Here is a 17069-nt window from a genome sequence, read left to right as displayed (position 1 = left end):
ATATATCTGTATATATATATATATATTTGTATATATTGCTTTGCATAAATGGCTATGTATGAGTTTTTTATATATTGAATCGCAATCATATAACATTTTTGTGGTATATTGAATTTCGATTTAGCCAACAGAAAAGCAAGCAAATGCAGAGTAAGTAAGTGTGTGCGAAGGCTTTCGAGCAGGTTAATAAAACGTTCTGCTCTTCTGCTCTTCAACTTTCGTGACTTCCTCGTTAATTTGAAAGCTCTTACGATTTCAATAAAAACGAAAAAGAAATTATCATCGCATTGCATCTAATTAAGAAGTCTCTTAGATTCGTGATCGTTATCGCTGATATATATATATATATATATATATTGGATGTATTATATTTACTTATCCGATAATAATGAGTTTTTTAAAAAGCCTTCCAGACCGTAACGTAATAATAAAATTTCTCAATTACTGCAAATTTCACATATCAGTTAGCAAATAAAGCTGATTTAAATTGCTTTTATATCCAGCTCTATTCAGCGTATATATGTTTAATCGATTGTAGAATAATCATTAAAATTTTGTTCATTTTTACATAATCCTCTACATAGTCGTCTACAAGGATTCGATCGTAGACTGAGACGCACATGCACGCGCAGGTGTTATTTACATCTAATCTTTTGCCATGAATTAACTTGAACTGCTACTATTGGTTGGCCTTAATAACGACAGAATCGCAAAGGAAGGGGAAACATTTTTATTGCTCCATGTTTCGAAAATGGCAATCGTTCCTGTATAACCAAACGACACGACATGATGGCTTGATATTTTTTATAGAAATATTGTTCGAGCATTTCATAAACACGGCTGACACAGCTCTCTGGAACGCAAACCTATATTTAAATCAAAAGCCATTTGACAAAAATGAATCCGGTCATTGAAATGTTGTTTGTTGGTAATACCCTTGAACTCAGAGGAAGAGAGGCTAACTGCATAATAATATGCAAGGAGATTATTGCATATATCGCTTACATATATATATATATTTTGTTTGAAAATATATTAAAAAAATTACATTCTCTCAAGCCAGCTATAATCTGAAAAACTCTGTGGATTGGAATAGGGTTGGGGCAAATTTTAATCTTCAAAAAAACCCAAACAATGGCTAACGAAAACTAAGTAAGGAATTTTAATCAACAACTTTACATATAAATTTAAAAACTTTCGGCCAAGAAAGGGCGAAATCTTTTCTTCGAAAATCAAGTTTAAATGAACTTATCGAAAAATCCCCTACGCATTGCGATGCATGAAATAGTTCAAGTTATCTGACAGATCATATTGAGGAATCATCTTTCGAGATAAATGCGTCTCAAGTTTTTTAATCGCATTATTGATCATTTTTCTTCTTTTAAATAAACCATTTGATGAAACTTTACCGTTAGTGAATTTGCAATCGCAGGATCATCAAACTGCCCTTTTCGTCTTAGAAGAATGTCCCTACGCGATTTTGCTGCCGATTTCCACAAGTTACACTGTCCGTTTTTGCAAAATAATAGAGAAAATGATGAGAATGTTTTCAAGTATAACTCTTTAAACGAATCGGATATCGATAAGCATGGACATCTCTAAAATTATGCTCAGCCTCATATGCGTTCGAAGCTTTGAAATGACGAGATACACGCTCTAAAGGCATCTATCTCATAGCGGAGTTGAAAGGCAAAAAAACCAAGTTGTAACAAAATGAGAAATTTGGCTTTAACTACCCGCCAGTGAATCGTTTATTATTGCTTTGATTGTCGTTTTTGAGTATTTCGCGAGGAAAAAATTTCTTTTCTCTCGATATTCTAGAAGATTCAAAGAATCTCTTAGGACGAATAAAAAAACAGAAATTATTTTCTGAAACTTTTCAGTGACGTTGATCCTAAACTGAATGTTGTCCTCTATATATATATATATATTTTTATATATATACATATTTTTTTCTTTTTTTTAGTTTTAAATACGTTTTTCCGCTTTTAAATGGAAAATTTAGGGGTAACGCTGGCTCTACCCTTTAATGTCCATAACGGAGAGTGGTTCGTTTCCTGCTTTTTTATCTTAAGCGCGAGGATGTCTGCCGACCGAGCATTGCCTGTTACCCGTCTGAGTGCGGGACCGGTCCCAGGTGGGAGTTTTTTTTCGGCAGTGGGAAGCCCAAATTGCAGAAAGAACTTACTTTCTTGCCCGATATAGAGTGGGATTGAAATCGAGTACATGACCCATAGAAAGACAAAGATTCTAGATGGGCTTTGCTGTTGCCGCATCGGCCGACATGCCGATATAAATGTATCGGAACGTGAAATGGCGTGCTCTTCTTCTTTGTCGCTCAGTTAAAATTACAATTAAAATAAAATCTTTTCTTAAGCTTTCTTTCCGTGAGTCTCGTATAGAGTAGTTTAAGAAACGGTAAGCCTATGGTCCTAAAGTTCGCTCCCAATTAGAAAATATATTGGAAAATTAAACAAGGAAGACTCAATATTGTACGTGCTATAATGTCCTTCTTACGTTAATGTGAGTGTTGCGTAAGTAACGTTACTCCTCGGGTATCTTATGTTAAGCCACCATATATATGCATATGTTGACTATATGAGGTTGCAAAGATCAGTTAGTTACACACGGAAAAATACTCTAAGCATTTAAACAGTGACGTTGTATTATTATACAACTAAAGCATAAGAAACTTATCTATGCTTCCAATATATATGTATATCCAATGTATATAAGAGATTTTATTCATATTTTAGTTTAGTTTGAAGGCAAATTATGTCAACAAAGATAAGCAAATTTTCTCTTTTTTTCTCCTTTCATTTTTGATGTCATTATTCAAATATGATTGGATGGTACCTCAAATTAATCACTACATATATACACATACATTAGGAATTACATATGAAGTAAGATGTTACGGAGTTTTATCGGTGGTCTGTTGTTTCGATACTTACAACGGCCAAATTTACGACATTTTATTTATTTAATCTAATCTACACAGCCAACATACATAAATAAAAATATAATTCAATGCATGAATAAGTCATAAGATAAATGAGAAAAAAAATTAACAAAAATAAAGATGTGATAAACTAATGTACAAACAATGTATCGAAAACGCAGATGCTTTACCAGCCTTAATCCTATCGTTGGTATAGCACTGTACATAAATATATCTATTGGGTGCACAACTGGCAACCAATGACTCAGATTAGGTTTAGAAATTTTTCTTTAAAAGGACAGGTAGGTTACAGGAACGTTACTGGACGATAAAATGAAACATGCGAGCTTTTTACAAGCCACGCGGAACGGCGAAAAGATCTCATAATTTTTCGGAGACTAATTGGATGAAGCAATTAAAAATAATTGACTTGAATTGAAAAGCGGACGACTAATGTTCCCCTTTATTAGCTTAAATACAAAGGACATTTCTAAGATATGCTATCTTCTCCCAAGCCCCGATAAATCAATTAATTCTAAGCGTTGCGATAAACGAAGAGGTAACGATGTAACCCACGATAGTACACAAAAGGATTAACTGTGAACTGAACGTATACCATCTAGCTATCTGGAACGCGGACAACTGACGCGTATTCTAGAATATGTCTTACAAGCGTCACATACAAACTTATTATTATGTAGGGATCAATAAAGTCATCAGATCATCTCTTTATAAAGCCCAAGAGAGCCCATTTTTCTTTATTTAGAGTTGACTGAATGTGAAGATTAAACTTCTATTTCAGTTCGAATAGAGTGAAATAATTTGACATCATCTGCGAACATTAAAATATTGCTGTACGGAATAGCATCAGAAGGGTGGATCGTTAATAACTAAACCAAAATGTAAAGGACCTAAATGGCTATCTTGTGGCACACCACAAGAAATAGATATCACTTCGGAGCAAACAAACTTGTACGCTACTCTTTGTGCGCGCTTAGATAAACACGACGTAGGCTTATAATTATAGGTAAATTTTCAATGTATGGATCTGCTCACATATATATCACATCAAATGAAAAAATTATGAAAAAATAACTTATATAAAAAAAATGATTCGATCTCAATCGCCAATCTCCTCCAAGCCCCCAATACAGCCATTTCAAGATCAAAGGGGATCAATAGGAATATTAATACCATGTGTTTTTACCTTCTTAGGTAAATGATCTTTTATGGTCAGTGCTTAGCGATATCGGAATGCGTTTTCGCCGATTTCGAAATCCTTTAACAATTCCGTACGAATACGTTTAAGAGAATACTGATCGCATTCTTAAATGCGTAAATTTCTCTCCTCGCTAACGGGAAATGATTACAAGAGATATTATGACACAAAACGATATATACTTAGGTTATAGCCCCGCTTGTACTTGATAATTATATTTATATCTTATAGGTGTGTTACAATAATAAGAATAAATGAAGATAAGATAATAAATGAGAAAAAATTTTTATGGGAAAAAAATATGAAAAAATAAACTTTTCACATCTAGAGTCACTTAAGCTTTCAACGCTTAGTTACGTAAAGGTCACTTTGGAAAAAAATGTGCATTTGTTGTGCCTTTTCGATTTATTAGAAGAATAAACTTTTACTTTTTAGAAAAAAAATTAATATATAAGAAATTTTTTTAGTTTCTACTACTAGTACTATATAAATATTTGGTTCAAATTTTTTATTTGATACTCATATCAATGGGCAGCGTCGGTGCCGATACGAACATTTGTAACAACAATAAAGTTAAAAGTTAGTGCAGATGTTGAATGGTTGCCTAAAACTGCGTGTTACGAAATGAGCCGCGGCCGATAAATTGTTCCGCCCTTACCTAACGGAATGAAGTGATGATTATCGCAGATTCAACTTAAAGTGAAAGTACTCACCTACCTTTGCGGACTTCTTCGAGCTCTTCTCCTCCAAAGGATATTAGTTCGAAAGCTTCAAGTGCAAGTGAAGAATATACGTACGAGGTGAGCTCAACATAAGAGGTGACTTTTCGAATTTCATGGGCTATGTATACACAATTTTCGAATTTTCTCTATTGTTATGTCGGTAAGCATGCCCTCAACATATGTTAACATTATTATTAGCCATTTTGTACTTTGGACGACGGTGCTCAGCGATTTTCTGCTATCGAGAAAAATTTGCTAAATGCTTTTATTCACTTCAAACGTTAACTATGGCATTTGGCGACTATACTTTGGGGAAAAAAAAATTTTTAAGTGATACAAGGACTTGATAGAAGGACGAAAAGATGTTAATGGCAATGCCTATCCCAGCACGTCAAACAACCGATGAAAATGTTGAAGCAATGAAGAAAATTTTTGTGGAGCATTGTCGAATCAATATTAAAGAAGTCGCTAAGGATATCGGTATGTCGGTTAGCTCATGTCATGCATTTTTTTTTGGATGCTTGGGGCGTGAAACGCGTGGCAGCGAAGTTTGTTCCGAAATTGCTTGTCATTGTTTGTTCGTAATTTTTTGGCCAAGTCAAGACAACACCGTAATCACACCGCAGCCGTCATAATCATCGAAAATCAGCCTAAGCCACTTCCTTCTGTTCTCAAAACTGAAAAGCCCCACGAAGGGACGGAGCTTTGCTACGATTAAATAGATGAATCCCCCATCGCTGGAAGAGCTCAAGGCCAAAAAGCTTATCTTAGGAGTGCTTCGAGGAATGGAAACATCGCTGGCACAAATGTGTAAAATGAAAGCCACTTTTTCTCATTGAACACACCTCGTCATCCAACTGGTGCATGCAGTTTCTTTTTAAGGCGACACTATCTATATTCCCAGAGATACGGCTCGCGATTGTTTAGTTTGCTGTTACGAGTATCGAGATCTTGTAGTATCAGCGTATAAAATATTATGGATTAAATCGAGCCTCGTCTTTAACCGCAAATCTTATTAGACAGTGGAACAGAGGCTTTCCGCCTCAACATTTACTACATCAATTGAAAAGCTTTTACGCGTGCTCGCTACTAAGTAGAATGACTTTGGCTCTGCACTTTTGCAAAAGACTCAACAACAAATTAACGCGAGATTTAAATTATGTTGGGCTTACACTACCGAATTTTACGGTAACTATTACTTTGGTTTCTTATCATTATTGTTGATTAAGAAGAAATGGCTCGGGACTAAAGAAAATATTATATGCGATTATATTCACTTTGTTAAATTAATGATATGTCTTCTGTTTGAAGAAAATTTAGATTATGTTCCGGTGGCTTTTCTCACCGAATTGTTGTACTATTTATCGCTATTTAAATGAATTTTCTTAGTAAGCTTAAGAATTTAAGAAACATTTTCCAATGGTCATAAAGAAAATGCATTTCATGAAAAATGTCAAGCACTATGGATGAGTAAGCATATCCAATTGAGAATTAATCCCATTAAAGCATTGCTTGCTTCTAAATTATGCAATGAGATAATAAAATGCGTAATAATTTATTTAACATAAAATACCTAAGAAGTAATGAGCTCGAAAAGCATACTTAAGCACAAGATGAACTGATTATTATTGAAGCGTCGCAATAATCAGGCAAGATATGCATTGTTATGAAATTTATGAGATGAAGTATAAAGGAATTATTTAGAAAGGTGTATAGACACGGTGTAGACAGACATTCTAGTCATCCTGTTGAGATTATTGCCGTGTGTTCAGTAACAGCAAATGCTTCATCGTGGCCAAGAATCGGACGTCTCTCACGAAAGATACGCTTCTTCATGCCTGCATTGTTTAATTGAGTCTTGGAACTGAAGCCTCGTGATCACGAGCAGCGATTAGAGCTGGCGCTGCCTTAACCCCTTCTTGAGGGATGAAACTAAGACCTTGAAGCAAAATGGTCATGGAAAATTTCAATTACAGCCTACGTCCAGCCAGCAAAGCTTGCAAGGCAATTACATCGTTTGGTTTTCCGCACATAACGTTACATTATACCTAAAGTGTGTAACTTTTAATTAATATATGAATCCGTGGTTTATTTTCGAAATGAATTTTTGGACACTCTACACATGAATAGGTTGCAAAATTTCGCATTTTTCCCAACTAAGCAAAATCGGCGAAGCGACTTAACTCACCATTGGGCAGACACCCATAAGCGACATACATAATTGATTGATTTCACTATTCATGATTACGATGAGTGATTATTATGATACGTATATCTTCAATATCCTCGATGTCCCATGTATGCGGGCATAACTTGTTAGGTTCGTGTAAGAAAATGCGAAAGAAACGCTGCTTAATTACTACAACAAATTAGTTAACAATGCATAAATATGTCTTAATGAGTGAAACAAGAGTGTTTGCTACGCAATTTAATTTAAACTAAAACAGAACGGAATACAAAGTATATAATTATAAGGAAAAGGCAAAAAAGAAAAAAAAAAAAAAAGGATTCTTCACACAGACGCACACGCACACGCACACACACGCGCGCACAAAGGGAAAGATAAATAATAAATAAACAATTCTCCTTTCGAACAACATTTCATTTATAAAATTTTACAATTTTGCTACTCTTTGCTTTCACTCGCTTTACTGTTTATTACGGGAGATTGTCTTATATTAATATACATGGTCACCTATATACACACAAATATATATATATATATATATATATATATATATACACATACATACGCGCGCGCGCGCGCTCATATACGCACACACACACACACACACACACAAATAAGCAAACACGCACAGATCTCAAAGCCTGTGGTATGCTACAGTTACAAAATTACACCTGACCTCTGGTATTTGTATGTTAATAATTCCCTAAAACCTCGAAGGGAAAAAGTTGTAGATTTAATTTCTTTGTTTACTAAAAACAGATACACGAACTAATAAAAAGTTGAAAGTAAACGGACTCTAAGCGACAGAAGTAACGGCAACCACATTAAACGACTAAAGCAATTTACAATCACATAATTTAATTTAGTTTAGTTGTTGTATTCTTCCCTTCTGTTTTTACCTTTTGTTCAAAGGAAAACGAAATTATTTATGTTTTTAACGCATGAACAAAAAAAAGCTTTATAACGAAGGATTTTTTCTAATTTTTATTTATTTATTTATTTTTTTTTTTTTTTGTTCAATAATTGAAAGTCAACCAGGAAGTTGTTTGTTTCCGTAAATAACTTCTTTTCTTCCTTTATTATTTGATATTTATATTATCGTTTCAATGTTGATCGCCGGCAGAGCTTTTATCAAATTTCCTAAATAATTGCATTAACCATAAATTTTCATTTCGTAAAGAAGCGAAGAATTATGCTAATCCAAGGTATTGTTTGGCATCGGAAAACCAAAACAGAAAATAAATAAACTTAAGTTCAATGAAACCTGTATGCCGCCGTATTACTTATAAGTCACGTTAGATGGCACGATTTTTTTAGAATTTCTTTTCATCTAAGGAATAATAAGTGGGCGGAGGCAGCAAAAACGTGAATTTCAGAATTTCCAACAACTATATATATATATATATACGCTTTTCCAAGAGGGTTGCATGCTACGGAGCTGCACTTTCATTTGCAGGGATGGACATCGCTCTGCCCAATTCGAAGAGCTGCAGCTACATCTATAGGTTTTCTATATCATGGCAAAATCTAAGCAAGTCTGACGAAAGGGTTTTTTCTTTTTGTCGTTCCTAGCATCGTGGATGTCAGGACAACTATGTCAGCCTGACAAAGACTACGGCCCTTGCCAGAGCTTCGTAGTGCATGTAGTTGGCCCAAATCGCGGAAGATTCGTTTGCTTGGTATCGGGTTGTATTGCAACTGCGTTCTAAACGTCTTCAATGGGTCTCGCTCTTATTCGAAAGCAGCTCACGCTTGCGTATTCTGCTTTCCAGGCACTAATCAGCCTTCGGGCGAACAGTGACATTTTCTTAATCCGTCTGCTATCGGTTAAGTCTTCCTGGCAGCAGCTCACTTTAGAAACCTAGAGATATCTCTTTTTTTCAATAACTCAATTCCTCAGTACTTTTCGGTTGGAAGCTTTTACAAATTTATTTTAAGATATAATATATCACAAGATGATCAGCAGAACAATTGCTGAGAAAAATGAATTATGAATATGTTCCATAGTCACGGTTCACAGCTTGTATGCATTCGAAAGGTTTTTTTTTGAACATTGTCAGCACTTTTAATAGAAAAGAGGATTTGTGCGAAGGGCTGAAGAAAGTAAAACAAATTTTTCGAAGTAAGTTCGAAAAAGCAAGCGATAATCTAGAGCTCTTACGATAGTTATGACATCAAGTTTGAAGTGTTACGTTGTCCTTGAATATGGACATAGAATCGAGTTCCGACTCTATTAGTCAAAGATCGCAATCAGGATCAGGAATGTGAATTCACGGGTAGTACTCTTAAATAATGACTTTTAGTTCAAAGAGCGGAATGGTGTTAATTTCGAGCGAACGGAAACATTGGAATCAGATTAAGAAACTCAAGTTCACCTTTTCTAATTTTGATATCGCCTGGAGACACACAATTAGTGCAAATAATGACAAATATATTTTCCTTTTATAAATATAACAGTAATGATGGCGATGTGTCGATATCTCGTTGTAGACTTATCGCCATTCAAAGATACTGAGCATATTTATAATCAGTTTGTGAGGCATATCGAACGCAAAATGGAGCAGTATAGACCATGCAATATGTGACACGCGTCCAATACAGAATTCGAATATGTTTACTTGGCAATGACAGTGAGAAGCATCCTTAACGAACAACACCACTGTTAGTTTACAAAAATAGTCTCATTATTTATTTATTGCATTCCGGTAAACGGCCGGCGATTCCGTAATCTGGTAATTTGCGTTTGAGTTTCATGTTAAAACATATCGCTCTTAAAATTTAATCAAGGCCACTAAAAAAAAAATGGACCGAGAATGGAATTATTTCAAGCGCAATTACTTCGACTTGGATTTATTCTAACCGATATGATAACTGATTTATATTCAGAATTTAGTCTTAATATTTGTTCGATGATTTTCCGGAAATTTGAGTTTTCCTCTCAAAATATCAAAGCTTGTTATGAACGAAACCTGCATTAGCAAGTTCTTCGTCATTCTCAGGATGGGGGGTAACAAATGGTTATTTTTTTTTGTTTTTTTTTGTTAAGTGTTAAGGGGATCGTCTTGGGCAGATTGCCGTAAGTTAAGCATTTAAATGAGAGAGGATCGTAAGGGAAAGAGATGCATATCGATATGATTTCATTTTTCTTTTCTTTTTAACATAAATTATTTTTTTCCAGTTTCCTACGCAACTCGAATCAATTTCTAACCTCTTCCATTATTGGCCCTTTGCCGGCATCTACCCTGATTAATACTATCAAAATTGATTGAGATTGTTTTGACTCGATCAGGATCAGGATCGAAACCAGATTTAGTTGTTGTAGTTACAGATAAGCCTACATGGCTATTCATGTTCCTCGATCGGGAAAAAATACAAGAATTTAGAAAGAAATTCACATGCATCACGTCTCAGATTGGTTTGAATTTTATCGATTAATTTTGTTCTGGCCCTAGTTTATATGATTAGAAATTCATTTTCATTTTTTTTTTTTTTTTTTTTTTTTTTGAGAAAAGTACAAAATAAAGGAAAATTATTCGCTAATTCTTATTGTATGAATAAAGACAAAGATTTACAAAAAACACTTATAACAAAAAAAAAAAAAACAAGTCAAAAAGTGAAATTCGGTCGAGACCGAGTCTTTTATACCCATCACCATTTACCCCCCCCCTCCAAAAAAAAAGGCAAAAGAAGTAAAAGAACAAAATTCTCATTCTCTATATTATGGAGGGGGGGCAGTTGATTTCTCCCACTTTCAAAATAAAAGCTTTTACCGTATTGGCATGTGGGCGTTGTAGGCGTGTCCTTTGAAAGGTTCAGATCAATTCCAAATTCTTTTGCGATATCTTCATTTTCGCTAACGGGAGATTATTATTACAAAGTTACGCAAACAGACAGATGGATAGATGAGCAGGCGGATATGCTTGGGTGCATTCGAGATTTGAAACTCGCCAAGAATTTATAGGGTATTTTTGCATGTTATAAAGATATTGAAATAATAATTCAATTTTGTCACACTATAATATTGGGTGGGTGTGGTCAGTTTATTCCATTTCTGTGCAAAAATGCTACAGCCTCGCCCATAGAATACGAGTTAAAATTTTTGTACATTTCTATGCTATAGTTTATAACTAATAATCAAAAAAACAATTTTCCATTCCTTTAGGAAAACAGAGTGATGCTGTGGGTGTGTTCTTCGATCGATTTTAGCCAATTGTTAATACCAACCTGCGTGCAAGAACTTCCACTGTTTCTGTCAAATTTATGGCAAGTCGATAGCTTCTTTTTCGCGACCAGGAGAATGTTCACAACAGATATAACACAGACTTGCAAATGGACAGACGGACATTCTTAAATCGATTTACAATTTGATGCCGATCAAGAATATATATACTGTGTGGGGTGTCTGCAAACGTTGTGTGACAAAATGAACATATCTCTCATCCTTCAGTGATTGCACTAGAAAAAGTTTTCAATATAAATAAGATATGAAAATACTTTGGACATAGAGTGATAGCACAAAATTAAAGATTAGGCTCAATTGTGCTAATAATTGAAAATTGATTTTTCTTACTCTATGACTTACTACTTGCAATATTTTGTGTTGTTTTATTAAAAGTTCTGATTAAAATCTGTGCTATTTAGTCATCCATGGATGTATGTATAAATTTCTCGGTATTAAGGGAAACTTTCAAGAATGCCGTACGAACAACATTAATTATTACGGTTTAGTATTGTAGAAGAAAAAACATTTTATAAACCAAAAAGTTAGAGCACGAAATGGATTATTATGTGGGAAAATTTTTAACATTAACATAAGACATTTAAACCTTAGTAGGGTAGTAGTGTATATGAAAGCAGCAAAGTACACCGTTTGATTTAATCCAGTGTAAAACTAAACTCATCTATAATAATGATAAATAGCATTAGCTTATAATGATAGTACCAATAGTGGTAATGGTATTGTCGGACTTTTAGAATATTCGTAAAGCTTTTTACATAGCAATTAAACTAATAAAAATATGAATAAGTAAATCTGCCCCAATGCTTTCTATGATAACTTGACATTTTTATCGATTAGCAAAAGCCTGCGTTTACCCTTTCGACATAAGCGTATTCAAGTATTCAAGTATATAGGTACGATAGCTTATTATTTTCAGGACTCTTGCATATCATTGAAATGCTTTTCAAATTGATCGCTCGTGCAATTCGTCGTAAGTTTTCATACAATACTTACAGCAATAGCTTAAAAGAGATTAAATTCAATTTTTCAAATTAGAATTTAAATATTTCCCATATGAAATGCAGAAGTGGGCTGACAATGTCATACTAAACAAGAATATTAATTAAATTGCACGCTTCATAGGGCTGTTGTTTCGATTGGCCGGCATCAGCGTTCCGGAATGAAATTTCATTTATGATATGTTAGTTCGTCGTCAAAATGTTAAAGAATATGCAGATAAAGCCTTCAGTGCTTTAAGTGCATTTCGAACTCTTTACATGAATATAGGAAATCTTTAATAAAAGTTGTTTTTGTTTTTTTGTTTTTTTTTTTTTTTCTTTGTTTATTTGCAACCATATTACTGGTTATCAAAATGTAAATATTCTTGAAAAAGCAAAGATTTTATTTCATATTCTCAAAATAATCAATATTAATTATTTAGCATCCCTTACGTCCATAGAATTACAGTGCATAATAAAACAATTGCAAGTCTTTCGTAAAAACAAAAAAAAAAAAACATAAATAAGATTTTTTTTTTTAATCCTTCAACTTTTACTATTCAAGTATTCAAGCATTCTTGTCATTTAATTCAAGTTGGGGCGATTCGAAGCCCAGTCTCTTTCAAAATAAATCAAGTTTTTTTTTTTTTTGATGATAATTAAAAGCAAACTTTGCAAACTCTTCCGCTACGGACAACGTTGACTGCGTGCATATCAGTGAACACAAAATCGAAATAATTTTCAGCTTTTCGCCAAATTTAAGCATATTATCTCATACTAACTCCAAGACTTAGTTCTCGGTTTCAATTTTTTAACCATTGTCGATATGTTTGATGATTTTTTTTTTTTTCCACATCAAGTAAAAGTATTACAAAATCTATTTACACTTAAAATGGGAAGAAATTTCTATAATTTCTCTCTATTGCCCGCCTGATCTTCTTTGACATGTTAGTTTCTCACATATTTACCTATTCTCATCTGCCTTATCTGTCGTTATATGCGTTGGACAATTATAAATCATTTTGATTGCCATTCAAAGTCACTGACTAAACTTATAGGACAAGTACGGCAACATGGATCAAAATTCTGATGCCTAGCGATGATGGTTCAGCGATAGTATTTACTCGAAAGCAAAGTTTTGACCTTAGACGAAAATTATGGAAATTATGTTATGCTTCTTATGGAGTTTGTAAACTATTTTCTCTACTTTATTGTTACCGTCATTGCGTAAGACTTCGGTCATCAATTTGATTTGCAGCATTGTCGGGTACTTTGATTGATTCAGAAAAATGAAATATATTTAAAATTAAATTTAATGTATGTCCGAAAATAAGATATATAAAAATCTTTTGAAAACTTGTGTTAACGAAAGATCCGAATATTCTGGAAATAATAATTTTATTGCAAAAATTGCTATTATTTTGCTATGAACTGTATGTGTATATGTAAACGTGTATTGCATGGATGTTTCAAAAATAAAATAAAATAAAGAAAATGAGAAACAAACAAAATAACAACGCTACGGAGACGATTTATATAACAGAGGTAGCAGACAATATATATAGTGGGCTATGGATGTATATTTACGAGCGCACACATACAAAATTTTAATACCCATACATATATGGACATATTCATATACGGATAAATATGAATATTATTTACGTAAAGAAATTGTAACGCACCAAGAGCCACTTACATATTCACACACACACACACACACACACACACACACAATCAGGCATATACATGTATGTATACATATACGCGTTCATTAAGGGATATATATGGGCAAAAAAAACCATAAACGCACGGTCCTATACATACAGGCGAATTTCATATTTACATGCATACGCACATACACATAACACGTATATAAAGAAATATGCACCCATTTACACACATATACGTATAACATATACGTGAAATTTGTGAACGATTGCCCGAGTTCTAGCCAGTAGCGAGCGCCTCCACCCTTAAGGGCATGCCTTGTACGCTAGTGTTGGCAGCATGTTGTAGCATAAAGTAAATTGATCGGTAGCACTGTTTCAAATATGTCGTATGCTGCATTACTTTTCATTTGGGCCAACCCATTGTCTAGTACCCAGTAGAAAAGGTGTGGCTTCCACATTCATAAATGGCTGCGAGAGTTGAATTCAAAAGCCTCAAAACCTGAACGATGCTACAAAAATATATATATATGAAAACTAGTTTACTACCACGCAAACTCAGCTAATGTGAAAAGAGAATTTTTTTTTTCAGAAAAACAATTCGATAAACGCTCTCTTCAAATCATTGAAATTATGCAATAAAAAAAAAAACAAAACGCAGCTTAAGCATCTTGGAGAACATATCTGCGTTTTATCAAACGCTTATGTATATGTAATTTTGTCAAGAGAGCGAATTGTTGTGTAATGAAAGGGAGTGGGAGAGAGAAAGAGAAAAAGAAAAAGAAAGAGAGAATTAGATATGTATCGGGCAAATGCAAAGCCAGCAAGATATATATGATGAATTTGACGGCAATGTTGTAAACAAACTTTGCTTAGCAGCTTGTCCTAAGTAAGAGCGAGGAGAGTCGCTTTTGTGCTCTGCATAAAACGTTGCAAAAATTGATTTTCTCTTTTTCGTGCTATTCTCTCTTAAATTTCATATTTAAGTGCTTAAATTTTATGAAATAATTAATGAATTAGAAAAACAAAAACAAAGACAGCGAATACGGCACATATGTATATATACAAATGCATAAAAGCGAGTGTGCGATACATCTTGTATCTCATCCTGATTTTGTGTATCTTTCAGAATTAACCACCAAATCCGTATCTATTGTTTTCTTCTCTCTCTCTTTTATTTTGATTTTATTTGTTTGTTTGTTTGTTTGTTTTTTCTTTTTTTTCACATATATATATTTTTTTTTTGTTTTCATTTTCAACTAAAAAAGGTTGTTCGGTCGGTCGTTTGGCAAGTTGTTGGTCTGCCGGTTGATACAATTTGTTTTTTTTTTTTGTTTTTTTTGTTTTCTTCTTCTTCTTTTTTATTTTCTTTATTTTAATAAAGTAAGCTCTGTATGTGTGCGAAGGAACAACACAAAAAAAAAAAAAAAGAAGGCAAAAAAAAACAAATGCGGAGCAGCATTTGCTGCCTTACTTACATACCCCGAAGGTTTTAGTGTCCAACCAGAAAACTAAGTTTCAGTCGAAAACTACCGTCTGTGGCTGCGCAAGGGCATTTCGGTTTCGGGTCGTTTCATCAATTGCACGTCTATGAAAATCAAATCGCTACTAAAAACCCACAAAAATCTAGGCACAGTTTTTTTTCGATTACAAAGAATTCAAAAACGCATAACATAAGGAAAAAAGAAAAGAAAAGAAAAGAAAAGTAAAAAAAAAAAAAAAGAAAAACATAACGAAACGAAAAACAAAATCAACAAACAACCACAACAAATAATCAACACTAATGAGGCAGACAGGCATATATTACCTTATTATTGGTCGTATGTTGGTCGTATTTGTCACATGAAATGAAATTGAACTGCAATTGCATTTTCAATAATAATTCATTTACCCGATGCGTTTTCTAACACAAATCGAATAATTACCGTTACAGATGAAAGTTTCGTGTGGACAACCTTTTGAAATTGAATTTGAATAAATGAAAAAAAATAAATAAATGAACAAATGAAAAGTTCATCAGATATAATGACCTGAAGCCAGTAACGATGCTCATTATTAGACTCATTTGAATATTTTTGCCGTAATTTCTTAAACTTGAAAGTTAACTAATAGAAGAAAAAAAAAAAAAAGTTTTTTTTTAAAAAATTTAACAAAAAAAAAAAGCAAAAACAAAAAGAAACAAACAAACAAACAACAACAAATTTATGTAAATTAAGTCACAGTTGCCTTATTGTTAACAATTTGTGCCAATTTCAGTCAGAATACATACACATACACATGCATAAGATATTCAACACATTCGACACTTACGCGCGCACACATTTTTTGCCAATTCGTACCTGCATTTCTGTTTCTAACCAACACTCCCGTTCTCGATGTCTTCACATATTAACATGCGTATGCGTTATTGTGCAATGTCTATAGCTAAACATGTTCATAAATAAGTTTCGAAATTATTTGAAAAATTTTTAATTATTAAAAAATTATTTTCATAATTACGATAACAATAACAATAACAATAATCTGATCATCAGTTAATAATATAATATTCAGTTTAGTGATTTTATGTAAAAAATAATAAAACAAAACAAAATAAAAGAAACGAAACAGGAGAGCAGTTAGTTAGAGTTAGGAAAAGTAATAAACGAAGAAATATTGAAATTTTATAAAATTGCATTTTTAAGGAACAAAAAGAAAAAGCTCTAATAAGCAAAAATGCATATCCTACACCGTGGCAATGATCATCAATTTGAAGATCAAAAATTTATGATGGTAAGTGTCGGTAAATTGATTCAAATCTCATCGATGGAATTTTTTTTTTTAAGATTCTAGATGTAACGAGCAAGCGTATTGCATGCATATACATATCTCTCTCCTTATATATATATATATATATATGTGCATTAGTATGCCGACGGTGTTACAGGTTAATGCAACAGTCTTAAGATTAAGGTTAATATAACAACTCAATATACTCTATACCGGCTGTATATGTACACATGGTTACTCACATATTTGACACAACAACAGTTGGTATTATATATGGCAAAAAAGTTTATTTAATTAATTTTAGGAATATAAACATTTTTTTTTTTTTTTTTTTTTTTTTTTT

General features: G+C 33.2%; 1 protein-coding gene across 1 annotated transcript in view; it reads left to right on the top strand.

Moving 5' to 3' along the window:
* The first annotated feature begins 16531 nt into the window (after window positions 1–16531).
* LOC119631909 (transcription factor AP-2-epsilon) overlaps window positions 16532–17069 on the top strand; it is a 79753-nt gene continuing 79215 nt past the window's right edge. Inside the window, 1 exon segment of the mRNA XM_038024483.1 lies at window positions 16532–16729. Within this exon segment, the coding sequence (XP_037880411.1) occupies window positions 16673–16729 (57 nt within the window). The 5' untranslated portion in view covers window positions 16532–16672.

Source organism: Glossina fuscipes, unplaced genomic scaffold, assembly GCF_014805625.2.
Source record: "Glossina fuscipes isolate IAEA_lab_2018 unplaced genomic scaffold, Yale_Gfus_2 1, whole genome shotgun sequence".
Taxonomy (NCBI): domain Eukaryota; kingdom Metazoa; phylum Arthropoda; class Insecta; order Diptera; family Glossinidae; genus Glossina; species Glossina fuscipes.
The sequence above is the reverse complement of the archived record's forward strand: the minus strand, read 5'-3'. Positions and strand labels throughout refer to the sequence as shown.